The 26,485-nt window shown below is 36.0% G+C and overlaps 6 protein-coding genes and 1 non-coding gene across 7 annotated transcripts; 2 read left to right on the top strand and 5 right to left on the bottom strand.

The window, feature by feature from the left end:
• Positions 1 to 413: 413 nt before the first annotated feature.
• Cbr-nhr-256 lies at positions 414 to 7,229 on the bottom strand (the record flags this gene model as incomplete). Its single annotated transcript, XM_045237199.1, has 8 exons — positions 414 to 664; positions 717 to 832; positions 999 to 1,124; positions 1,378 to 1,574; positions 1,625 to 1,929; positions 1,972 to 2,052; positions 2,161 to 2,311; positions 7,158 to 7,229. 8 exons carry the CDS (start codon positions 7,227 to 7,229, stop codon positions 414 to 416), a joined length of 1,299 nt encoding a protein of 432 aa, XP_045093243.1.
• CBG28730 lies at positions 2,372 to 2,445 on the bottom strand. Its single transcript has one exon. It is a non-coding gene (tRNA).
• CBG06548 lies at positions 5,903 to 6,517 on the top strand (the record flags this gene model as incomplete). Its single annotated transcript, XM_002647429.1, has 2 exons — positions 5,903 to 5,969; positions 6,405 to 6,517. The coding sequence occupies 2 exons, from the start codon at positions 5,903 to 5,905 to the stop codon at positions 6,515 to 6,517; spliced, it is 180 nt and encodes a 59-aa protein (XP_002647475.1).
• A 1,080-nt stretch (positions 7,230 to 8,309) lies between the features above and the next one.
• CBG06547 lies at positions 8,310 to 8,988 on the top strand (the record flags this gene model as incomplete). Its single annotated transcript, XM_002647428.1, has 3 exons — positions 8,310 to 8,454; positions 8,503 to 8,552; positions 8,653 to 8,988. 3 exons carry the CDS (start codon positions 8,310 to 8,312, stop codon positions 8,986 to 8,988), a joined length of 531 nt encoding a protein of 176 aa, XP_002647474.1.
• A 1,880-nt stretch (positions 8,989 to 10,868) lies between these two features.
• On the bottom strand, positions 10,869 to 13,939 carry CBG06546 (the record flags this gene model as incomplete). The annotated part of the gene is made up of 6 exons (XM_045237197.1): positions 10,869 to 11,043; positions 11,093 to 11,325; positions 11,383 to 11,468; positions 11,515 to 12,042; positions 13,263 to 13,662; positions 13,709 to 13,939. 6 exons carry the CDS (start codon positions 13,937 to 13,939, stop codon positions 10,869 to 10,871), a joined length of 1,653 nt encoding a protein of 550 aa, XP_045093242.1.
• Positions 13,940 to 14,215: 276 nt separating this feature from the next.
• CBG06545 lies at positions 14,216 to 20,063 on the bottom strand (the record flags this gene model as incomplete). The annotated part of the gene is made up of 8 exons (XM_002647425.2): positions 14,216 to 14,402; positions 14,456 to 14,553; positions 18,056 to 18,209; positions 18,257 to 18,489; positions 18,614 to 18,699; positions 18,746 to 19,273; positions 19,323 to 19,659; positions 19,842 to 20,063. The coding sequence occupies 8 exons, from the start codon at positions 20,061 to 20,063 to the stop codon at positions 14,216 to 14,218; spliced, it is 1,845 nt and encodes a 614-aa protein (XP_002647471.2).
• Positions 20,064 to 20,281: 218 nt separating this feature from the next.
• On the bottom strand, positions 20,282 to 26,101 carry CBG06542 (the record flags this gene model as incomplete). The annotated part of the gene is made up of 15 exons (XM_045237196.1): positions 20,282 to 20,476; positions 20,547 to 20,702; positions 21,018 to 21,227; positions 22,211 to 22,388; positions 22,431 to 22,663; positions 22,834 to 22,957; positions 23,001 to 23,135; positions 23,374 to 23,586; positions 24,097 to 24,285; positions 24,575 to 24,813; positions 25,128 to 25,251; positions 25,301 to 25,435; positions 25,485 to 25,628; positions 25,674 to 25,886; positions 26,049 to 26,101. 15 exons carry the CDS (start codon positions 26,099 to 26,101, stop codon positions 20,282 to 20,284), a joined length of 2,541 nt encoding a protein of 846 aa, XP_045093241.1.
• Positions 26,102 to 26,485: the final 384 nt, after the last annotated feature.

The following is a 26,485-nucleotide window of genomic DNA, read 5'->3' as shown; positions in this document are numbered from 1 at the left end:
CTAAAATATTTCATCGAAAAATTAGTGAGTTCTCGTCCAAAAATCATGAAAACGCATCAATTCCATCAAAATCGAGCAAAATGTTGAGCAAAAAAGTGTTTCGACAACGTCATATGAAAACACTGAAAAATAACTGAAATTTTTAATTACAAACAACGCATTTTGATAGGGGCCCTTCTAATACAGGTTATATGGTATATTCTCCATGTCTTTTAAGAATTGTTATATATTAGATCATTTTTTTCCAATTTTTTTCATGTTCCGAGTTTTAAATTTCATGATCTCCAGTTGCATGTTCATTACAATGAGTACATTTCTATAATGAGTAAATTTTTATAATTGAAAATATAATATAAAATAGTATAGATTCTCAAATATTCATTTCAAAACTTTTCATTAAAGCTTCAATTACATTAATACTTAAACTTGAGCATATCCTTTAAAATCGGATCTTGCACTTCATCAAATACAGTAATCTCGAGTAGCGTCGTCACCAACTCATGCACTTCTGTCATCACATTTCCAACGGCTAACACGATTTCCGAGACTCTCAACATTGGATCCTCATGTCCCTCATCCGTGCATATTAATAATAGTGTCCGGAAAATATCATCTCGTTGACGAGCGGAAATTGCCTTTCCCGAGTCTTGTAGTTTGTAGTAGTCTGGAAAATTTGATTTTTGAAAAAGTATCCGATACAGAATTTCGAAGCTTACTGTAGTGCCAAATAGTGAGCGCCTTGAAAAGCGAGAATTCGGAAATTGACATTTTCAGCTGACCCAGTGGCACATTCACATTTTTCCATTGTCGTCGAATCATTGAAATCATGGACCTGTGAAAATTGAAGAGTTTTGAAAAGTTTTCTTCCGCGAATTTCATTGTAGAAATGAAATTGTGTCGGGAAATCGAAAAAATCGAACCTGGTGTGAGGTTTGAGATTTTTGAAGTGTGGAACAGTTAACGGCTGAGCTATGTGATCCGAAAAAGCAAAAACTCACCTATACATTGTAACATCTTCTTTACTATAATCTTCTGTACTTGTATCCAATTCTAGCGACGGTAAAGGGTCCATTCTCACAAATTTGGCCTCTCGAGTCACAAAAAAAGCCTCGTTGGGAAAGATTCTGAAAAAACTTCTTGATTTTTCGAAATGATATTTTGTACTGTAACCGCTCAAATAGAAGTTCAATTATCTCAATTTCCGATTTCTCTCAAAATTTAGCAAATTATGTACAACATTGCTGGTAATATGGCAAACAAACACGCAAACAAACTGGTAATATTATACCACAATTTTTATAAATTTACAAAATTTTGATTCTTCTTACTGAAATTGAAATAATTGAGCTTATAGATCTATTATTGAGGTAGACTTACACCTGACTATAATACGCTGGATCTGCTAAAGCATCTACTGCAGCCGCCGTTTGGAACAGTACAGTTTTTTCAGACTTGTTCAGCATGTGAAAATCGGGAAATTGATTCACATAATCCAAAATCATCGTGTAGTCATTGCGATTTTTAAATCGATACGATCGATGGTCGAATGGAAGGAGATCGGATTTTTCGAAAGGCTAAAACAAATATGATACATTTTTGTCCGATTTCGAATAAAAAAACTCACACAAACACATGGAACATCAAACATGGCTGCCAGGGAAACATTAGCATATGTTAAACGCCTTCTCATATTCAAACTAACAAACTTTTCCATATATAGCGAAGCCAGACTATATAATCGTTCATCTTCGTCGATTCTCGGATCCAGCGGAGGTGATATAGGTACTAGGAGTACGGTATTATCCAGGTGGTTCGGGATTTGAATGTATTCTTGCAGCTCGTGCATTTCCATGATTTCCACGTCATCTCGTAGAATTTTCGTTGGTGGAGAATCATCCCAGTATGGAGCTGGAGGATTTGAATCATAATCTGAAAAATAATTGAGTCTTTGATTGATGAAATTGAACTTACAATTTGAAGTTGTTGGCTGCTGCTCATCCATAGTTCGCTTGTGGCTTTGGTTCTCTGGAGACCTTTTGAAGCCTTGGACAACTGAAATCATGAAATTTTGAAAAACTTATATTTTTTTGGAGTTTCATGTGAGCTTATTTAGAGTTTTCAGACTTTTTTAGAAATTTTAATTTAAAAAAAAACACTCACTCTCTTCTTTCATCCCAGCTCTAAAACATTTCGTCAGCCGGCACTGTCTACAATTTTGACGAAAAGCGTGATAGATTTCGCAGTTATTCGTACTGGAACATTTATAAGCCAAGTTCCCCCTCACAGTTCGACGGAAGAACGCAGCACAGGCCTGGAAACAACACTCTGTTGGATAGGAAAAAAATGAGACAAAAAAAAAAGAAAAAAGTTCTGGAGGTATGGGGAATTGAACCCCAGCCCTCTCCCATGCTAAGGGAGCGCTCTACCACTGAGCTACACAGGTCCTGGGCGCGCATACGCATAATGGATGGGCGACGGAGGACGCGCCGATGAATTGGGTACAGGGAAAGGACGCCGGTATGGGGCATATACGGGGCATATGGGGCACACCGCCGCCGCAAAGCATATCCTCGCCTGGCTTGCTGGCACTCGATGAAATGAACTAAAACGTTGGTTGGGGGTTCCTAGAAGTATCAGTTAAGTTCTATTGTGATGTGATTTTGTTCAGGTCTTCCGATTTCGTACTTTTCCTTTATTATTCCATATTTTTTTATATTTTGAACGACATATTACTGATTTTTCGAAACTCAATGTTTTGGTTTTGAAAAAGACTTATGGCAGTTTCCATTTAAATTTGATATTCAATCAAAAACAGAAGAAAATGGGAAAAAAATTCGCTAAAAATTGTTTTTTTTTTCATTTGTTCAAAAAATGTCTCAATTTCACTTTTTTGAAATTGCATGAAAAATTGAAAATTTTTATAATTTACACTTTGTAATTATTGTATACTTACCAACTTACCTTTTACTCCACCTGAAAATACGATTTTTACAATAATTAAAAAGTGAAATCAAAAAATCTCAATATCACCTATTTTGGCGAAAAACATAGCAATTAACGAGTGAAAGACATGTTTCTGCAAGAATTCAGGGATTTTTTATTTTGCCATAACTCTTTTTCACAAAAAACATCGAATAATCGAAAAACCAGAAATGTAGGCTCGAATTGACGAAAAATTGACAAAGTTGCCGGTGTCACAGGTGGATCGCGCAGAACACTATATGGGCGCATTGTGGCCCATACTGTGAATGCGCGCATATAGCGTTCGTTATGCCCTCTATATGGGCTGGTGGTTGCTGGTGGGCGGTGGTGGGCGTCGAGTAAGCAGGGAAAGCATATGCCCAGTCCGTGCTCGCATATAGGTTCCATATTCCCTCAACATTCTAATCGAGTGCAAACCAAACTGTAAACTTCGATCCCATATATATCATTTCCTGTAAAAGATATCAGAAAATGATCAACTGACAAAATGTTTATTATAATATCAAAAACATTCTGTCAGTTAACAACTTTTTGATATCTTTCACAGGAACCCAGATAAATTAGCTCAAAGTTGAAAGTTAAAGGGGAAGGGGTGGATCATTCTATAATGTGTCTTCTAGGAAACCTGATGGCATTTACAGAACATGTAAATGCTTTTTGCAGAAATAATAGCTTGAAACTCTTCTCTTGATATTCTCAGGATAAAATTTTTGGTTCCCTAAGAATTGTACAGTGCGTTTCAATATTATACGTCCACTCTTGTTTTTGGCCGTAACTTGAGAACCGGTTGAGATATCAATCTAATTTTATTAAAATTGAATTCAGAGCAACAAATTACATCTAGAAAACCATTTTTGAGAAAAAATATTGAAAACTACTCGAGATACAGAGAAAAATCTGAAAATGTGACATTTGCAACCGTTTCAAAATTATACGTCCACTCTCAGAATCAATGCTAAAATAGAGAATAAAAAATATTTCAATACTTTGTGGATGAACCTTTACCAGCAATGACATCGAAGAGACGATTTGGCATCGATTTGATAAGGTTTTGGATGTATTGGGTGCTCTTAGTCTTGAACTCCTGCTCCAGCAGACTCCACTCAGCAATCAGCGCATCCCGAAGCTCTCCAATACTAGCATACTTCTTTCCATGGCGGTAAAGACGACGAACCAGCTCGCCCCAAACATTTTCCATCGGATTCAGATCTGGAGAGCAAGCTGGCCATGGCAAGACATCGATGTTTTTCGATTGGAACCAGTCCAAAGTGGAGCGGCTGACATGGATTGCAGCATTATCTTGCTGAAAAATGAACTGGCGGCGACTGAATCGACGACGAAACGGGATAAGGTGGTTCTGGAGAACGTCTTGGTAGTCTGTGGAGTTCATTCGACAAAGCGAGCTCCAAGTATCCAGCCGAAGCAAATGCTCCCCATACCATCAAACTGCCTCCCCCGAAATTCCTTTGGCAAAAACGGCTGGATCCTTCCGCAAGTCGTGCCAGTACGATTTGAATCCGTCGGGTCCATCAAGATTGAATTTTTTCTCGTCCGAAAAAATTACCTGTAAAAGATAAGATAATTTGGATAGATAATTTTAAATTTAATACCTTATCCCAGTTGGTTCCCATGTTTTTTCGAGCGAAGTCGAGACGGCGAGTTTTGTGATTGTCAGTGAGCTTCGGAGCAGGGCGCATGACTGCTCTTTTGATGTTTGGATCATCCTTAAGAGCCCTCCAGATTGTACACTTGCTCACTCCAAGATTCAGCTCTTTTTTGATATCATTACAAGACTTCATGGTGTTTGAAGCCACACGAACGATTGATCGTTTGGCTCTTGAATTGAGTTTTGGAGGACGTCCAGCCTTGTTGGGTTGATTGTTGCGGGTCCGGTTCGATACAAAACGATTAATGCAATCGTGGGAACGATTTAGATGTTTCGCGATAGCCCTGTTGGTCCAACCAGAGGTTTTGAACGCGTCGATGAAGGCTTTTTCAGCATCAGTGAGCAAATGGCCACGAGACATGTTGAAAAGTGGAGAAAAACAAGGAAAAGCATAATGAAAAAAGTTTCTCACATTGGCAGCAAAAAACAAAACTAAATTCAAGCTTTTCCGGCTCCGCCAAAGGTCAAGATCGACATACCTTTGAAGTGGACGTATAATTTTGAAACGGTTGCAAATGTCACATTTTCAGATTTTTCTCTGTATCTCGAGTAGTTTTCAATATTTTTTCTCAAAAATGGTTTTCTAGATGTAATTTGTTGCTCTGAATTCAATTTTAATAAAATTAGATTGATATCTCAACCGGTTCTCAAGTTACGGCCAAAAACAAGAGTGGACGTATAATATTGAAACGCACTGTATTTATGACTGTTGACTATCGAAAAATAGTGTTATCGGGGGAAAAGTAGTTAACCAAGACAGATGATCAGAAAACATATACAGCTGCTGGATTTTAGGCTTGGAATTCCATTAAACTTGATGGGAATTTTGTCTTTGAAAAGTTCAACATTTTCTGCAGGCTGTGTTGCGACGTTTACTCCAAAAAAACCTGTCAAAATCCGAATTTTATGTTACCATAAAATGACCTTATGCTCTGCCTGCTTATTTTACATCACAATATTCTATATTTCCACATGAATCGGATTTTTTTGCCCATTTAATTTGGTAATTCCGCTGAAATAGTACACAACGACGCTCCGATATACCGCATCCCGCGTTGTTTACCTACACTCAGATTTTTGATGAATTTGCAGATATTTTTGCCTATTTTTGTTCGATTTTCTTTGATTTTTTACGATTTCACAGGTTTTTTTTTACAAATTTTTCACTTGCGAACTCATTTTCATCGCTTCTAGCCATTTTCCTCGGGTTTCTACACTTAAATTCCTGAAGAAATAATTATTTTAGGCCCACCGATGGATTCCAACGCCTCGCATGTCTACCTAAAGCTAAAAACCAGAAGTTTTCTGCGGATAGCTACAGGTAAGAAACATGCATGACATTCAGTTTCTCACTGACTTTATTTTTCAGAAGCGGAGCTCAGAATTCGGTGACAACTAAACCCTTCACCGTCTCCACTGGCCACACGACAAGTGAAAGAAACAGCACCGACAGTAAAACGAAAAGGTTAGCGAATTTTGTGTTTGAAACGCTCGAAAATAATTCGATAAAAGAACACCTGCGAAATTGTTCAGACTGAACTTGCAAAGAGCATTCTACTCTTGTTTCTATGACTCCAGTTCTTCGGAGCTTTCGAAACATGATGAAAAACGTGCCAACACGAAATTCAGCTCTCTCAATAAATCATGTATACGAATTTGCAAAAGCAGATTCGTTTTCTAAGTACTAGGCTTGACAAATTTTCGCTGTGAATAAGTAAAACTATCGAAAATTTTCAAAATATATTCAGTTTTTCAGAAAAAAAAACAACCAAGAGCAACTTCTCGATTGGACTTTCGTCTAATGGATATAAAGAGGGAGAAATGCGACGAAAATATCGAGTCCAAGAAGCCAGGAGACAAAAATGTTAATTTTTTATTTTTATGTTCTTTTTACTTCATTTTTTGTCATTTTTATTAATTTTCAATAAATTTGTACTGGTAAACACTATTTTCAGTTCACAGAGAATATTAGGACCTGGGGGAGGGGAGGAATTGCTGGGCGGCGGCGTGGATCCTATATGCTTTAGTCGGCGCGTGGATCCTATATGCTCGCATAATGCGCCCCTATATGTTTCGTATTGCGAGCATATACTGGACCGCGCGATCCCATATAACGTTCCTCGCGATCCACCTGTGGTGGATTTACGGTAAACAATTGGCGCATCCGGGATTTCGGAGTGTTGTAGTCGGCATACCGTATCAGACCCACATCGCACACATCGCTGACCCACCTAGAATCCATCTAGGATACGCGCGCATTCGGAACACTCGATTCAGCCTCTCCCGCATCGCACACATATGAGACTCATCGCAGCTCATTGTTCGCGATATGTGTCAGACGGACTTCTAGAGGATCGCATATGGATCGGGTCCTTTATGCGCATCATCGCCCAGGACCTGTGTATACCCCCGCACGAGTGACTTGCGACACAAGACTCAGACATTACGACGACAATCGGCAACTACATTGTAGTCAGTCGACAAACATTTTACACAGAAACAAACTCACTTTACATGCATGTGCTCCAAAATGCAGATTAGTGGCGTTTGGGGAGTCGCAAATTTTGCAATTCCGCGACATATCTGGAATTTTCGAGTAATTCTACAGAATAGAAGAGAAAAATATTAAAAACACTTGAGACACTAAAGAAAGTGAATCAATGAAAGAGGACACAGAGTGTAAAAGAACGGCGAGGGGCGAGAGAGTGTGTGAGGGATGGAGACGTAGGAAAAATGAGAAGTTTCCCAAGGACACTTGCTGTCATATCTTATCTTGTGTCTCCAGGTCGAATGCCGTATGTTTTTTATGATCAAAGGACGAAGGTCACTGAAAGACATCTAATCTTTGTAGATAAAATTTTTTCCTGAAGATTATCATATTTTCAGAATTAAAGATATTCCAAAATCTTTAGACATATCTCATAATGAAACATCCAATAGAATTGCAACCTAATCGTAAACCTATTTTTCTGGGTATCTGTAAGGGATATGATAGTTTGCAAACTGTAAAAATATTAGTGATATCATGACAAACACTTTACAGTTTGACAGATTTCTCATATCTCTCAAAGGAAAAGAGATAATTCAGCTCAAGCTGCCATCATCTTATATTATCATGTGACCAAATCTGAGTGAATGTTCTTTAGTCTTAGGATGACTGACATTTTCGCAACATGACAAAAAATAGTGCACAACGTTTGTAGTTGTAGTCTTATGTATAGTTTGAACTTCAGGCATCTGATATTGAAAACTTTTTGAAAATAAAAAAAATCGAACCATAATCTTTATTTTTATTATACAAACTGATTGAAAAAGTTAAAGCTTATCGACTGATAGGATATACTTTGGATCTATCAAAAAATTTTTTTAAAAATTGAATTTCAGAAAGGTAAGTCGAAAAAATGAAGAGATATTGCATTATACAAACATCATGATATCCAGAAGTCCAAATTAGAAATTCTTTAGGATTTTCTAAATGTATAAAATAGGCAGAGTAGACTGATGATAAGGTGATTGACTGAAATTTCGAAAATAAATGCAAATTCGCTCCATTGACAACTCACCCAGAATACAAATGTGAATAGTGACACGTGACAAAGTAGCGCGTATTCTAGATTTGTCACTTTTCCGAATTTTTGTCTGGTTAACAGGTGATATCAAGATGAATATTTCAATGCAGAGAAGTTATTGGATGATGATTCCGATGGTCGTCAAAAAAAATTATGAGAACTTTACGGAGCTTTTTGAAGAGACTGAATTCGCTTCGGAAAACAATGAATGCGAAAATGATTTAAGCTCCAAAGACAGTGAGTTGTTTTCTTCATTATTTTCAAAATTCCAATAACTGATTTCAGTACTCGTCTTTGTCTCGTTTATCCTTATGCTCCGGTTATCGCGAACCCAAGTTAAAATGGCAATCGCAATCGTCGAATATTTCCTAAAATGTTCTCTGCCTTTCACGATCAGTCCAGCTACTTTAATTCAGATCATAATGTCATTTTCAGGCAAAAGAAGTGTTCGATGAAGTAAACCGCCGACGTATGAGTCTCGGCTTTTTTGTCCAAAGTGTTTATGTTTCATACCGAAAGGACAATCATGCTCAAATTTTGGTCAGCAGCAGAAATTCGAATGCGGAGCCCCGAATGGAACGAATTCATCAAAGATTCATCGTCAATTTAGTATGTTTTCCACTGAATTTTTTGTTCGTTGACTTTGGAATCTTTTTCCAGTTATCGAGCTCTTGTGCGAAATCAGCCGTTCAAGTCTACATCATTTTCGGATCCGGGTCCGCAGAAGAGTCAAATGCATTTGATGAAATTTCGAAAAAGGAGAAATACTAGAGGATTTTGATCTGTATGCTTATTCATGATTCGAGGAGGCCAGAGCTACGTGCTCATAGAAGAATATGGATCAGCAGCTGCTCTAAGACTTGATTTTTCAACGTTAGCTCGGAACACGCAACGTTTGGCTAGGTCAATCAAACTTTTTGCTGACAATAATTGTGACTCTCTTATTGTTAAATGCACTAACCTAGTTGGTCTCACATTGATCCCCACTTCTGATGTTTTATCCCCTTTCCTATCAATCCAGTTTGATGGAAACACTTATTTCTGCCCCATTCGTTACTCCCCCATTGTTGTTAGATAAGAATAATTTCTTTTGATAATAAAAACTTATATTTTGTTAATATTCTCATTTGATTTTCATGAAAAAGGCCCTGGAAGAGGAAGGGGGAAAGAACAGAAAGCATTTACCTGCCGGCGTGAAAGTCCATGCCGGCAAGCTAAAAAAAGTCCCTGCCGCTGCCCTGCGGCAGGAACTTCCCTTAACCCCCCGGCGGGAACTTTATTCTTGTCTGAGTGAAATTCTGAAATTCTGAAATTCTGAAATTCTGGAATTTTGAAATTCTGAAATTTTAAAATTCTGGATATGTGAAATTCTGAGATTCTGAGATTCTGAGATTCTGAGATTCTGAGATTCTGAGATTCTGAGATTCTGAAATCCTGAGATGCTGAGATTCCAAAAAATTCTGAGATTCTCTTAGAAATTTCGAATTCTCTAAAATCTAGGTACATAAAACAAAAGTTTATTCCACAATTGGTTCAACACTAGAATTTTGAAAAATCCCATTTTGTCGTTTTCGTCTCCATAGCGTAAAATAAGTGGCATAAATAAAAACATATCTTAAAAATAAAGAATCTTGGAATCCCAAAACACATTCCTCATATTTTTGAGACAACTTGTCCAGATTGAACAAAATTATGTATAAAATTGAATTTGTCTGAACATATAATTTTTTTAAATTAAAAAAACCAATTTTCCACAAACCCAAAACACTAAAAGATACATGCCAATGTGCACCATTTGAGCGTATTCAGAAATTCCCAAAGTATGATTTTGGAATTGTACCGTAAATAATTTTTTGAAAAATCCCAAAATTGTGATAGAAACTGTGAAAAATCGGATTTTATCTAAATTGATCACACGCCCATCTTTCAGATTGAAACTAAAATGTAAACATTGTTTGTGAATTTCCAGATTATTCACATGAATTTCTGGAAATTTCAGCATGTCTGAAATATGACGTGCCAAGTCGAGAAAATAAATTAGGAACACAATTACACCCAAAATTTTTGTTTTAGATCCTCGAAAGAGGCAAAATCTAGAATTCGAATCAATGTTTATATTCAGAAAAATAGAATACGTCATGCTCATGGAATATGGAAATGTTGGAAGCACAAAAAATGATATCACATTTACATATGAAAATATAAAAACGATAATGTATAAAGCTTGAATATTCAAATGCATAAACTGAAGAAAAATATCATATTTTATACACAAAACTAGGATCAAATCAAATGGTACAGTAATCAGAGATAATTTATAGAAATGAGGGAAAAAATTGGTGATAATGTTTTTCTTCCTAATTACTAAATCTAGGAACAAGATTACACTAAATAGTGTGTAAAAGCACATAAAATCTATAGATTCATTAATTGGCATTGTTGAACTTTGTACACGAAGAGATTCATTGACTTTGGGAAATCGGAATATATCGGTTTCCATTTTTGGACAATTTAGCTAGCTAAAATGAAAAAAAAACAAGAAACAACTTTTTCATCTGCATTTTGACGCCTTCTGGTTCCTGATTTTTCTTTCTAAATTTAACTTTAAAAACATTCGTAGGCTACATCTAAATGCTTTATTTGTAATCAGTTTATCGGCTGGCTGGAATTTCATTTCTAGAAAAAACAAATTTCCTGAATGACGCAAGAAATAAGAAAGATGGCAGAAGATAAAACGTCGATTTGTACAATAAAACATCATATCCATGTCGTTGAAACCAGGGCATTTTCAAGCTGTATGGGGTCATATGGTGAAATGGTCCGTGGCTGAAAATTATTTCAGATTTCTATTTTTATTCAATTATTTGAAACTCACTTTCCAACAAACTCAGTATACTTGACTACCAACTCTTTTGGCTTGATTGGCTGGTTCCGTACCACATCTGCCACATGTCCAGCATTTTTTCGAAAACTGTCATTGTGCAAAATTTTGTGAAATGCTGATTTCAATTTATCCAAATTTCCCAAATCAGTTTTCAGGAGAGTTACTGACGTTCCTAGGCGACTCAACATGTGGGAATTGCGAAATTGATCAAAGAATATTGGGATCTTAAAAATATTTCGATTTGTTATCAGTTTTTAAGTTCCTGATTCTTCTTAAATTACCATAATGGTTGGTTTTCCGAAAAAGACCGTTTCAATCGTACTTCCCAACCCTCCATGACTCAAAAATGCACTCATTCGCTTGTCATCTGTAATTTCACATAATTCAAAAACTTAAGATATTTATGAATCTACTCAATAGTGTTGTTTGTGGAGCCCATTTCACTAGTTCTAAATTGTCCAGACCCTCCGCAAAGCTAACATTATTAGATTCATATTTCCAGATAAATGTGACATTGGGCTCGGATTTGAAAACTTCCAGCAAATTTTCCTTGTAATTTTGGGGCATTTCAAATGACTTCGCCATTGAGCCAAATGAAATGAACATTGTTTTCTCTTGCTTGTCCAGAATAGCATTGAATTCGTTGCTCAGCTTTTGCGATTCGATTTGTTCGACGTCCACGGTGATTCCTCCGATATCAATAGTTTTTTGAATCGATGGTCTTGGAAAATCCAAGTAGGAAATTGAATTAGTAAAATGTACAGATGCATCAGGTATCAACTCTCTCCAATCTGGGAAGTCTTGTCCTAGAAAACTTCTGTACACCTTTGCTTCATCATCAAACACTTGGCCGTATCGCTTTACCATAAAATGGTACATATCATAATTTTCAAGACGATCAGCAAAATCCATTCTATCTCCAGACACACTCGAGTAAATTGCTGCAAGTTTTTTTTAAATATTCCATTTTTACAGTAACCAGTCGGTTTACGCCCCCTGTCGAGGGCTCAACCACCTGGCTTCCGCTTTCTGTATCTTACAATTGCATTTCTAATTAAAAAATTTTCGAGTTTCCGAATTCACCAAAATTTGTGAAAGTTTTGCATACTATCAATTTTCTTCGAGGAATATTTGATTTCCCAAATTTTCAAAATTTCCAAACTACTGAAAAAAGATTTTTTATGTTCTGAAATCCGAAGTATGTGAACTCCCGGTTTCCTGAAGTTTCAAATTTTGGATAACTAAATGTCAGGTTTACTAAACTTTCTGGTCTCCGAAAATTCTGAATTTCGAAATTTTCGAATTTTGAAAAACAGTCGGTTTGCGCCCCTCCGGGCTGAGCCTCCTGGCTCCCGCTTACAGTACCCGTTGCCTTATAGACAGGTTTTGTCATTTTTTCAGGGACTATTTTTTCTGTTAGGAAATTTCTAAATTCGATATTTTGGTTATTCAGAATTCCTAGAATTCGGAAAGTCGGAAGTAAGAAAATTCGGAAATTGAAAAAGTAAGACACTCGCAAGTTCAGAGATTAGTAAATTTTAAAAAATCAGATGTAGGAAAATATTAATTTTGAAATCTAGAAAAGTGTTTCAATCTGTATGTCTCAAAAACCCAAATTTTGGTATATCAGATTTTAAGGAATCGGAAAATTAAGATTTTTGCATACTTACTAAATGTCGGGCTGGCCTGAAACGGCCCTGTTTGCAAAATTTATAGAATTTCGAAAAAGTTTAGAATCGAGAATTTGAGAACCTGAAAAATTAGAAATTCAGAAATTCAACTTTTCGAAACACAGTCTCGTCGAAAAGTTTTTGGAACTTCGGAAAATCGGAAATGTAGATTTCAAAATTCGAAAACTCTAAATTTCGAAAATTTTGACATTCAGAAAATTGAAAACCGGAAATGTTGGAAAATCTGAAACTTTGAAATTTTTTGGCATATTCGGTGAATAAGATCTCAGAAATTTATAAATTCCGAAATTTGAAAGATATAAAATTAAGTTCGGAAATTTTAAAAATTATTCTGAATTCTGAAAAATCGAGTGATCAGAAAGGGCGCTGTTATTTTCCCTCTCATTCTGTTTCTTTCTTTTTTTTACTTTTTTCTTTCTTTTCCACTGTTTCAGAATTTTTTCTTCCTTTCAAATCTTTAAAAGCCATACTAAAAGAATATGTCGTGATTGTTATTCCGTGAATTTGGTGATTGTAACAAGTAAGGATCTTCCCAGGCACATAACTTGTTTCAGCTGGTTCACCCATCGCTGCCATCACAACATCAAAATTTGGACAGGAACTGGCTAGAATCGTTTTTTGAATTCCAAGATGTCGAAAAAGTGCCAAACTGCATGTCATCATTGGTTCGGATATCCCAACATCGTATTCATGAGATCTCAGAGTCGCCAGAAGTTCAGCATTGCTAAACAAGCTTCGACAACTTTGCACAGTTAGCTTGTGAACTGGATCAAAAAGAGAATGACCCTCTTTGGAGTTAACATTGATATTCCAGAAGGATGAAGTCACATTGTCCATTGTGACAGGGTCTAGTTTCATCTCTTCGCTTCGCTGAAAGTTTGATTTTTGGTTTCAATTGGTCCCATTGAATGATTACCTCCATCTTAATTACATTTTTCGTAAGCTTCACTCCCAATTGGTTACTCCTATTATCATCGAAAATCGGTACAAAAAATGTGACATTATGCCCAGATTCAGTTAAAGTGTCCGCAATTCTAGCCATAAAATTCGTGTGGCTACCAGCAAATGCTGGAGAATATACTAGAATTTTTAAAGAGTCCGTGAAAGCGACAAGTACAAGAAGTGAAAAAATATTGTTAGGAGTCATTTTGCTAGACATTTACAGGAATTCTCAATCCCTTTTATACAAACGTACTTGATAGTAGAGAAAGATCAAAGGATCAAAATGATTTCTATCAATTGACAGAAAACACGAAATTCGAATTCACATTGAGGGAATACTTTGTTAGTTTGTAGGTAAATGTTGATCTTTGAATGTGGAAATTAGTGTAAGAAGAAGAAAAAGAAATTATATTTGATGAGACCAATTTTATATTGGTAGTTTTTGTTCAGTATTTTATTAATAAAAGTTCAATTTATTTCATTATTTATTCTTTTTGACAGCTGAAACAGAAAATCTTTCTAATTGTAAGAACAATTTGAAAATAGCCGCCAATAATACTACTGGAGCTAGAAATGATCCAATTTTGAAAAGCAACACATCATATCCATATCGTTGAAACCAGGGCATTTTTAAGCTGTATGGAGTCATATGATGGAATGGTCCGTAGCTGAAAATTGATTTGTTTGAATGTTTTTTTTAATTCAAAAGTTTGAAACTCACTTTCCAACAAACTCAGTATACTTGACTACCAACTCTTTTGGCTTGATTGGCTGGTTTCGTATTACATCTGCCACATGCTCAGCATTTTTTTTCGAAAACTGTCATTGTGCAAAATTTGGTGAAAGCCGTTTTCAATTTATCGAAATTTCTCAAATCGGTTTTTGAAGAGTTATTGAAGTTCCTAGGCGACTCAACATGTTTGCATTGCGACATTGATCAAAGAAGATTGGAACCTGACAAAAGTTAGTTAAGGATCAAATGTTTGATTGGATATCAATTTTTATATTTTCAGATTTTTCTGATATAATATTTTGATTTGTTATCAGTTTTTAAGTTCCTGATTCTTCTTAAATTACCATAATAGTTGGTTTTCCTAAAAAGACCGTTTCAATCGTACTTCCCAATCCTCCATGACTCAAAAATGCACTTAATCGTTTGTCATCTGCAATTTTCCACAATTTCAGAATCCATTTTTTTTTCGAAAACTGTCATTGTGCAAAATTTGGTGAAAGCCGTTTTCAATTTATCGAAATTTCTCAAATCGGTTTTTGAAGAGTTATTGAAACTCCAAGACGACTCAACATGTTTGCATTGCGAGATTGATCAAAGAATATTGGAACCTGAAAAAATAAGTTTAAAAACCAAAATGTGTATTCGGATATCAGTTTCAAATTCCTGACTCGTTTTAGATTACCATAATAGTTTGTTTTCATAAAAACGCCGCTTCAATAGTACTTCCCAAACCTCCATGACTAAAAAATGCGCTTAATCGCTTGTCATCTGTAATTTCACATTTCTTGGAATTTTACAAATTTATAATCCCCACTTAGAAGTGCTGTTTGTGGAGCCCACTTCACTAAATCCACATTTTCCAGACCCTCCGCAAAGCTAACATCATTAGATTCATATTTCCAGATAAATGTGACATTAGGCTCCGATCGGAATACTTCCAGCAAATTTTCTTTGTAGTTTTGAGACATTTCACTGGACTTTACCATTGAGCCAAATGAAATGAGCATTGTTTTGTCTCGCTTGCCCAGGATAGTTTGAAATTCGCTGCTTGATTTTTCCAATTCAATTTTTTCAAAGTCAACTGAAATTCCTCCAATATCGATAGATTTTTGAATCGATGGTCTTGGAAAATCCAAGTAGGAAATTGAATTAGTAAAATGTACAGATGCATCAGGTATCAACTCTCTCCAATCTAGGAAGTCAATAAATTAATTTAAGGTCCCATATTCAATTGGATATTAGTTTTTTTATTTTCATATCTTTTCTCAAATTATCATTATAGTACAGTACTGGCCAAAAAGGTATTCGCAAACGGTTTTTTGAGAGTAACTTTGCTGAAACTTAAGGGATCGATCTGAAAATTTTACTGTGCATGTCGTACACGGTGACGACAAATTGCGTACAAGGAAATTGCATCATTTTCAGAAATTTTTTGTTTTTTTCAATTTTTTCAATTTTTTCGTTTTTTCACTTTTTTCATATTTTTATATTTTTGGATATTATGGTTTCTAAGAATGTTGGTTTTGGCTCCTATGTATTTAAAACTGTTTACAGACATGGCCAGACCCCTCGGAAAAAAAAACATCTCTCAGGACATCCGTAAAGCCATCGTCATCGGCTTCAGAAGTGGATGTTCCAAGGACCTCTTGGCGCAGCAGTTCAATGTTACTAAACGTGCCATCGAGAAGATCTTGAAGCAGTTTCGGGATGAGGTAATATTCAAAAATAGTATAGTTATGGAAAAAAATGTTTAGGGAGCCTTGGTGGAGCGAAAATCGCCTGGAAGACCGCGTATCACGTCGAAGAACATGGATCGGAACATCGTCCGAGCTTCAAGAGAGGATCCCCAGAGGAGTTCTACGGACATTCAGATGGTCGTGAAGACTCCAAATGAAGTCACACCATCCCTGAGAACCGTCAGAAGACGTCTTCAAGATGCTGGACTCCATGGACGACGGCCAGCTAAGAAACCATCGATCAGCAAGAAGAACAGAATCGCCCGCGTAGCATGGGCCAGAGCTCATCTCCACTGGGGACGTCAGGATTGGGCTAATCACGTGTTCAGCGACGAATCCAAGTTCAATCTGTTCGGTACTGACGGTATCAAGTGGATTCGCCGTCCGGTTGGATGTCGGTTCGATCCCAGCTACCAGCTCCAAACCGTCAAGCATGGAGGTGGATCGGTGATGGTCTGGGGCTGCTTCTCTGGGTTTTCAATCGGCCCGCTGAGAAGAATTAGAAGCATCATGGATCGCTTTGTGTATGAAGACATCTTGGAGAACACAATGAGACCCTGGGCAAGGTCTACTGTGGGCCGGGCGTTCGTTTTCCAACAGGATAACGACCCGAAGCACACCTCGAAGCACATCAAGGAGTGGTTCCGACGCCGCCACGTGGATCTTCTGGACTGGCCAAGTCAATCTCCGGACTTGAATCCGATCGAACACCTCTGGGAGCATGTCGAGAGACAGCTTAGAGGGGTTCGTGCCTCGAATGCCAACCAGAAGTTCGACCAACTCCAAGATGTCTGGCAGGCCATCCCGATGTCTGTCATCGACACCCTTCTCGACTCGATGCCAAGAAGATGTCAAACGGTAATCGACGCCAAAGGCTTCCCAACGAAGTACTAAAGCTATTTTATTCATTTTCTATTATTATTTTTCGTTTACCGGTCTATCCTAGATCTCAGAAGCCAAAGTTCCATTTACCGGTTTTTTGCAATTTTCATGAATTTTTCGATTTTTTTTCAATTTTTTGAAATTTTGACTATTCTTGTTGTTGAATCAGTTTCTTTTACCGTTTTAAACTTTGTCTTAAAATATCAGATCGATCCCTTAAGTTTCAGAAAAGTTATGCTCGAAAAACTATTTGCGAATACCTTTTTGGCCAGTACTGTATGTCAAATTACCAAAGTGATGTTTGTGGTGCCCAGCCCCCACTGGACCAAATTTTTTCTGTAGAATATACTAGTATTTTAAAAGAGACCGTGAAAGCGAAAGGGAGAAAATATTGTTACAAGGGAACCACGACACCTCGTCACCTCAGATTTTGATGAAATGTTTAGGATTGGTCAGTGATAACCTATCTAAACACCACTGAAAATTTTAGAATCCGCTGGCCAGTTTCATCAGTTTCAGTACCAAATATCGCATTTTCAGTGCAAAAACAGTGATTTTCAAAAACGAATTTCCGCTTCCAGGAAGTCCTGGAACTTGAAATATTTTGCGTTATACTCATAGTTATGTGTTATATCATATATTTTTTTAGGAGTCCATTTGCTAGGTATTTTCAGGAATTTTCAATCCCTTTTATATAAAAGTACTTGATAGTAGAGAAAGATCAAAGGATCAAAATGATAACGCAAGACAGAAAACACAACATTCGAATTCACATTGAGAGAATACTTTGATTTGATAGACGACGTTAGTTTGTAGGTAAATGTTGATCTTTGAATGTGGAAATTAGTGTAAGAAGAAGAAAAAGAAATTATATTTGATGAGACCAATTTTTTTTGGTAGTTTTTGTTCCCATATTTTATCAAGAAAAGTTCAATTCATTTCATTATTTATTCTTTTTGACAACTGAAACAAAAAATCGTCTTAGGAAAAGTTTGAAAGCAGCCGCCAATAATACTACGGGAGCTAGAATTGCTCCGATTTTGAAAAGCAACACATCATATCCATATCGTTGAATCCAGGGCATTTTTAAGCTGTATGGAGTCATATGATGGAATGGTCCGTAGCTGAAAATCATTATAAATATTTTTTAATTCAAAAGTTTTAAACTCACTTCCCAACAAATTCCGTATACTTGACTACCAACTGTTTTGGCTTGATTGGCTGATTTCGTATAACATCTGCCACATGTTCAGCATTTTTTCGAAAACTGTCATTGTGCAAAATTTGATGAAAATATGACTTTAATTTATCGAAATTTCCCAAATCGGTTTTCCGAAGAGTTATTGAAGTTCCTAGGCGACTCAACATGTTTGCATTGCGACATTGATCAAAGAAGATTGGAACCTGACAAAAGTTAGTTTAAGGATCAAATGTTTGATTGGATATCAATTTTTATATTTTCAGATTTTTCTGATATAATATTTTGATTTGTTATCAGTTTTTAAGTTCCTGATTCTTCTTAAATTACCATAATAGTTGGTTTTCCTAAAAAGACCGTTTCAATCGTACTTCCCAATCCTCCATGACTCAAAAATGCACTTAATCGTTTGTCATCTGCAATTTTCCACAATTTCAGAATCCAAGAAATTCATAAACCCACTCAAAAGTGCTGTTTGTGGAGCCCATTTTACTAATTCCAAATTTTCCAAGCTCTCCGCAAATCTGACATCATCATGCTCGTATTTCCATATGAATGTTGTATTTGGCTCGGATTTGAAAACTTCCAGCAGATTTTCCTTGTAATTTTTGGGCATTTCACTGGACTTTGCCAGGGTCCCAAATGAAATGAACATTGTTTTCTCTCGCAAGTCCAGTATCCTGTCAAAATCTCCATTCAACGTTTCCGATTGAATTTTTTCAAGATCCACTGAAATTCCTCCGATGTCAATAGTTTTTTGAATTGATGGTCTTGGAAAGTCCAAGTAGGGAATGGAATTGGTAAAGTGTACAGATGCATCAGGTATCAACTCTCTCCAATCTGGAAAGTCTTCTCCTAAAAACCTTCTGTACACCTTTGCTTCATCATCATACATTTGACTGTATCGTTCAATCATAAAACTATACATGTCGTAGTTTTCAAGACGATCCGCAAAATCCATCCGGTCTCCAGAAACTTCTGAGAATATTGCTGAAAGTTGAAAAAATCAGAAACTGAACATTCAAGAAGAAAAACTTACAAGGCACGTAACTTGTATCAGCTGGCTCACCCATCGCTGCCATTACAGAATCATAATTTGGACAGGAACTAGCCAGGATCACTTTTTCTATTTTCAGATGTCTAAAAAGTGCCAAACTACAAGTCATTAATGGTTCGGCTATTCCAACATCGTATTCATGGGCTCTCAAAGTCTCTAGGAGTTCAGAATTACTGAACAGGCTTCGACAACTTTGTACAGTTAGCTTGTGAACTGGTTCGAAAAGTGAATGACCCCCTTTGGAATTCACAGTGATATGCCAGTAAGTTGCAGTTATGTTGTCAACCGTGATAGGGTCCAGTTTCATCTCCTCGCTTTTCTGAAATTTCGAATCATAGGGACCTAATGTTAATGTTAAGCCAGTTTATCTTGTTTCCTTGGAAAATTATCAAAAAGAGATCAACTAAGGAAATGGTGCAAATAGTACAATCAGCAAAGTTTGGACTGGTGATCTTTTCTGTATCTCAAACTTCTGGAAAATATATACTTCAATATTAATACCTCCATGACAATGACATTTTTCGTAAGCTTCACTCCCAATTGATCACTTCTAGCCTCATCGAAAATCGGCACAAAAAATGTTACATTATGTCCAGATTCCGTTAAAGTGTCCGCAATTCTAGCCATAAAATTTGTGTGGCTACCGGCAAACGCTGGGGAATATACCAGGATTCTAAAAGAGTCCGTGAAGATGAATAACGATAATAGTAAAACAATAATCATTTTTGGATTGTGTGATGATCGAAGCAATACTTTTATACAGTATGCGGAATGATAAAGAAAAATGATGACAAATCGTCAGGCAAAATGGGAAGATTGGGTACAAAGAGACAAGTTTTTGATTTTTTGTAAAGTTCAACAATGATGACAAATTAGGTTGATAAAAACAATGTTCAAAGGAAAAAGAAGGAACACAGCGATTCCGAAAAAATCATTTCTACTCAAAAACCATTTGGATGAATATTTATCCTATTAAACCATTTTATGACTCGTTGGGATTTTGCCAGAGGAACTGCGTAAATGAACATATAACTCAAAATGCACGATTCTTGGAATCCCAACAAACGAGTGGGATATGAATAAAAATTTGTATGGTGAGTGAGAAAAGATATAAGGATTTGTGGAAGTGTTAAAACCTGAAAATATCTCATTTTTTACACATACAGTATCAGACGTAAGAACATTTTTTGACTTTTTCACACTCACACAAAAAACCAAAAGAAACAATGCAATATAAATCATTCTGATGTATTCCGTGGTATAAACTTTGATGGGCCGTTTGGCGGATTTGAAAAAGTATAAGCGCCTCGAATAATACAAAGTTGTTATGAGAACCGGTAGGTATTTTAGCATGTCTAGTTGCTGGAAAAGTCATTTTTGTTTTAAAAAAATTGAGGGAAAAAAAAAACTTACCAAGGAATGGTGGTCATCGAAATTGATAGAAATTACGAGGCAGCGTTCGCCTCTGTTATTTCGAATATAATAAATTCCCGAAAAAATTGCAATTATGACAATCAGGATTTTGTTCCTGAAAAAATATATGAACTCAGAAGAATTCGGAATTTCAGATTTTCAGAAATTCAGAAATTCAAAATTTCGAAAATCTTACTTCGTGGCTCTTTGCCCAAATAAATGTTTTCCTGGCGCCATCTTAATATTCAGAAAAATGGAATAAACCATTGTTATGCAAAATGGGACGGGTGGAAAAAATAAAATCGGATAACAGGTTATAATAACTGGTAAAAGCCTCCATAGAATTTCGTCTACACCCAGTTTACTAGTAAAAAGAAGATTTCGAAAAGTATTGACAATCAAGAATGCCATATGAGTGATAGGGATAAAAGTCATAAGAAGACAGAAATGAGGAAACGTTTTCCAGATAAGTTTCTGGAATAAATTTGTAAAATTAAAACTAAAAATTAGTAATTACCCGCTTGTCACAAAGCCTGCCCAAAAATTGAAAAGTTGAGAACATGACGAAAATTAAAAGAAAAAAACGTTCTTTCAAAGTTCTCGGTGGTTCCAGAAGTGTTGTATTGGAATATAAGGTGAGATTCATTTTCAGCAGTATTTTTTGGAAACAAAATACACCAACTTGTAATTCCAAAATTGGTGAAACCTCTGAGTCAAACGGCACGACCAGTGAAACTAACTTTTTCACCTGTTCTGTTTTGGTATTCAAAAAAAATCATATGACTTTTTGTGTTACGTAGCACGAATAAATTGAAAAAAATTTATCTGACTGGCACTTCGAGATGTTCAAGAAAATTCGAGTTTTTCCTCAAAGGCAGGGGGAACTTGTGGAGGCGAGGATTGAGGGTGCGGCGCCGCAACCGACTGAGCTACGCGGCTCATTAGGCCGCCCGAAACGCGAGAACGACAGCTGTACGCAGAGTGACATTAAAGATGGGGAGACATGAAAAAATAATGTTCTCGAAATTCCTTTTAAATATGCCCTTCGAGGAGTTGAACTTGTGGGGGCGATGATTGAGGGTACGGCGCCGCTACCGACTGAGCTACGCGGGCAAAGAGAAAGTTGCCGCCTGATTGCATACATAAAGGCGAGGACGACAGCTGTACGCAGAGTGACATTAAGCGTTGTACACCGTTACGGTAGAATGCATACTCTGGCTTCAAAAATCCCCCGTAAAATCTCCTGTCTCTCCACCTTTAAAAACCAAACATAACTTTTTACTAGTTTTTATGACATAAAAATTAAAGGTTTTTTAAAAGTTCTTGGGGGGTTTGAACATAGAACTATCTGATATTTGCATTTTTATGATGTTGAAATCTTTGAGTTTCTTTTCGTTTTTTTCTGTCTTTCAAATATGTCTGAAATTCTTTATTCAATTCATTTTAACACCATGTACAGAAGCTACACTGGTTTTATTTCTTGCAGTTGATAATTTCGCACTCCTTTGAATTCCCATAATTTCGCGAACTGTGTTTCGATACTGACTGGACATAATTATACAAAAAATTGAATGTGAAATTGAGTTTAATGTGTTCAATGTTACAAAATAGATAATAATGTCAACGGAAAATAAGCTGAAAAAAAAATCGATTCAGAAAACCAATGATAAAACCTACAAAATCTCATCATCTCTATCGGAAAACACTTTTACTAAATAAATAGTTCCCAATGGAGCTTCAGCGATAAAAAATGCAAACGTCATGAAAACAATCAATTTCGTTGTAATATCATTTTTCTCCCCAATAACGGCACTTTGTTTTCTTCCATTCATAACAACTCGATTATGGAATTTTCGTAATTCTCGAATCAGAAATACAGTAAGACAAGGAAATGCAATGCAAGGGATGAACTGAAAAATTTGTTAAATAAACTTTTTTTGTTTAAAGAATTTCCAGAATGTTTCAATTTGTCTTGAAACCTCATGTCAAAAAAGTGCTGGAAATTGAATTTTCGAATTTTTTTCACGACTACAAGAACGACTATTTTCCACCGAAATAAGGAATGTGACACCTACAGTACCTTGGTCACAATGGCATCGAACATGGTAAAAATACGTAGAACAAGGAAATTTGAAGATGAAAATAATGGAGTTAAAATTACAGAAAATAGAGGTCTTGAGTTGATGTCCTGGTATTCGGCACAGCTGGAAATTGAATTTGGCAAAACATTTCAATCTAAAACCTCACTTTAAGGGCAATGGGAAGGCTCTATTTTCCACAATCTGATTTCTAGAGACAAAAAATATTGATAACATTGCGCTGACACAAAAAACCAATAATGTGAAAAAACATCCAGTTTTTGGTTTTGACCAGTTACCGTACCTAGAAACAGAGGTTCAAAGTCTTATAATTGAAAAATAAATGAAACCTAGAATTTGGCATCGTTTTCATAACGAAAAGTCTAACAATTGCCATTAGAACACCTAACCAAGAGCTACACCGTCGGAAATGATCCTGAAATGTCCCGCCGAAAGATCCAAGTATATCTTGTACCGTACAGAAGCGGTGACACTGAAACTATGAAATTTGTTGAAGTTTTTCACATATTCTCAAAATATACCACTCTGGGCTCTCAACATCCACTAGAAAATAATGTTTATAAATTGTGCTGAGCATTGTGGAAATATCGGAAATTGCAATTCCAATCATTTTCACATTGGTGGAGCTGGTTCTCATTGATTTTCTTGATAGAATTATAAAATGAAAAATATTGATGATTACAGAAATGAAACTGCATATGAAGTTTGCCCGGTGTAGATGATGAGCAATGTGGCTGAAAATACGGTAATCGATTGTACATTTCAAAACCGGGCGTTCTAGAACTGGTCATTTCGCAACGGTTCTAGAACGTGTCGCTCTAGACCAACTAGTTGCGAAATGTCCCAAATCATCTAATCAATTTTTCATTTTTCTAGAACTAATCATTTCGCGACTATTTCGAAACACCTACTTCAAAAAGTTCTGAAAGCCATGAATTCCAGAATCCATATATTTTTACTTCCAAATAGAGAAAAAGAAAAATGAGCACAACAATTGTTTTGTTACTCACTAAAAAATTACCGAAAAAAATTGAGTTTAGATTCTGTAATTTGTTTTTCTCACTGAAAATTTTCTGTTTTTCCAAGTGTGACGGTGGGCGTACTAGACAAAAAATTACATACCAATTTAATAGAAAGTATTTATTTATTCTTTTGAATTACATGAAAAACAAAGACTATAAGAAAAAATTGGAAAAAGAACATTATTCACGGATAATATCATCAAGTATTATCCTGGTACACACATTGCCGGAGTAGACACAAAACTGCTCAATCTGGGTTGCACAGAAATTATACTTTTTCTTTTTCCTCCAAGAACTGATTTCAATGTCTCCCGATACTGGCTAGACATAAAAATACAAGATATCGGGTGTAATATTGAATTCAACGTTGCCACAATAACAAAATAAACATTGAGGTCCGAGGAAAATCGACTGAAATTCTTTTTGAAGAAACTTATATTTTCTGTTACAAACATGGGAGCTGTGAAAGAGAAACACAGGTGGCCTTGGCCGAAATTCCCACAACGACAACTATCGTAACCTAAAACAGTAAAAAGCAAGAAAAAAATGCTCCCAGAAATATATTCTTAGGTTACAGTAAATGTCGCTGTGGAATCTTCGGTCACGGCCACCAGCGTTGCTTACACAGCTCCTGTTTTTTGAATCAGAATAATACAGTACCAGACAAAAAAACAAGAATTTTTTTAAATTGGAAACTTACAATAACTTATCAGTTCTTTCCAGAAAAGTTTTCAGAATTGCAATTGTTCCGATCGGAGCTTCGGCAATGAAAAAATTGATTGTTATGAAAACGATCAATTTTACACTGAGCACATACTTTTCTTCATTGTCTTCAGTTGTTGTACTATTTCTTCGAATGGTTTCTCGAGTCTCATTAATTTTTTGAATTTGACGAAAAAGAAGAAAAGTCAGAGTTGGAAATGCGATGCATGGGATGAACTGTAAATTTTAAATGCACCGTAAACACTCTAATAGAACGCCATCCTAACTCCCAACTTGAGTCAACTCATCCTGTGAGAGATATCAAAAAGCGGTAAATTGGCAAAATTTTATGAAATTACGATAAACATTTTGCCAATTGGCCACTTTTTGATATCTTTTATAGGAAATGAATTATATGAGCTTAAAGTGAACGACTTGTGTGGCGCTCTATAGTGTTTGCGGTAAACTGAATGAAGTTGAAAAGTATAAATTATGAAATTCAAGAAAACTTTCAACTTATGAAACTTGAAAAAAAGTAAATCGACACTCACATTTGACAGTGTAGCATCCAATATAAAATATGTCCTTACTATCACATAATGCCCAAGATTTGCAAATGGTCTCAAAGTTACAGAAAACTTGTAGTTACCGTTTATGTCTTGATGCTCGGCACAGCTGGAAAGTAATTTTCCTTTCAAAAATTAATTTCAAAAATTTGTCATACTTTGCCACAAGCGAATAGTTACGATTTTCGACAACCTGACATTCCCATTGCCATATCACCGTTAGAACTCCACTAGCTCCAAATACGATTACTATTAGAATATATCCCATTTTTGGATCCGCCCATTTACAATGTCTGAAAATTGTATTTGAAGAATTTTAAGACGATTTTTTCGAAAATTTACCTCACGTCAGAGATTCTGCTCATAATTACATAACGGATACTTGCCATTACAATTACCAGCCAACACGTAGTCCGTCTGAAGTGGTACTGAGAAGACCAGGAAGTGACGTCCGTGTAAATTTTAATCAAAGAAGTTGCTGTGATGCTGAAAAAATACCTTTAATATTTTTAAAAGTTTTCCAAAAACTACCACTCGGGGTATTCCAAATCTGCCAAACTCAAATATTTATAAACCCATGTGAACATTGTAAAAATATCACAAATTGCGATTCCGCTCATTAGGATATTTATAGAAGATGTTCGCATAGTTTTTTGGGTGAGAACGATAAGATGGAAGAAGTTGATAACGATTGATAAAAGGTTGAGGACGAAATGAATGAGGAATGTTTTGTTTTCGAGACGCCTGGAAAGAAAAAGTTATGATCACAAATTTTGAAAGTTGATGAGTTTCCTAATTTTTAAGTTTCTGAAATTTCGGAATTTCAGTCTTCCAACTGGAAAACCCTAATTCTTTGCAAGCCCTGGAATTTCAAGAATTCCACTTCTCTCAATTTTCTGAACTTACATCAAAACATTTTGCACATTTTCAATTGACTCTTCATAACTGCTTTTTTCCATTTTCAATAGGAAAATAATCAAAATTGAGAAAAAAATTTTCAGACATCAGAATTTTCAAAAAAAACCTATAATTTTGGATCTACCCAGTCAAATTGGTATGGTGGTGTCATAAGAAGAAAGTGGAATAACAAAACAATTAAGATAAAAAAATTGGGTCCGATTGAGATATTTCTAACTAGTTAACTCACAGGGATCATAGGTGACCAGCAGTTTTTTAGCCATTGGACTGTTTTTATGTTGTTCTGCTCTTCCTCTTGTTTTACGCTTATCAGTTTCGGAATTTGCCTGAAGTTACAGTTCATTTTTTACAAGTTCAACTCCCGGACATTTGTACTTTTTTGCAGAATCTCCAATTCGAAACGAAAACACGTGGTGAGCTGCTAG

The sequence above is a fragment of the Caenorhabditis briggsae genome (genome assembly GCF_000004555.2).
Source record: "Caenorhabditis briggsae complete genome, chrV, whole genome shotgun sequence".
In the NCBI taxonomy this organism is placed as follows: domain Eukaryota; kingdom Metazoa; phylum Nematoda; class Chromadorea; order Rhabditida; family Rhabditidae; genus Caenorhabditis; species Caenorhabditis briggsae.
This window is presented reverse-complemented; position numbering and strand designations above follow the sequence as displayed.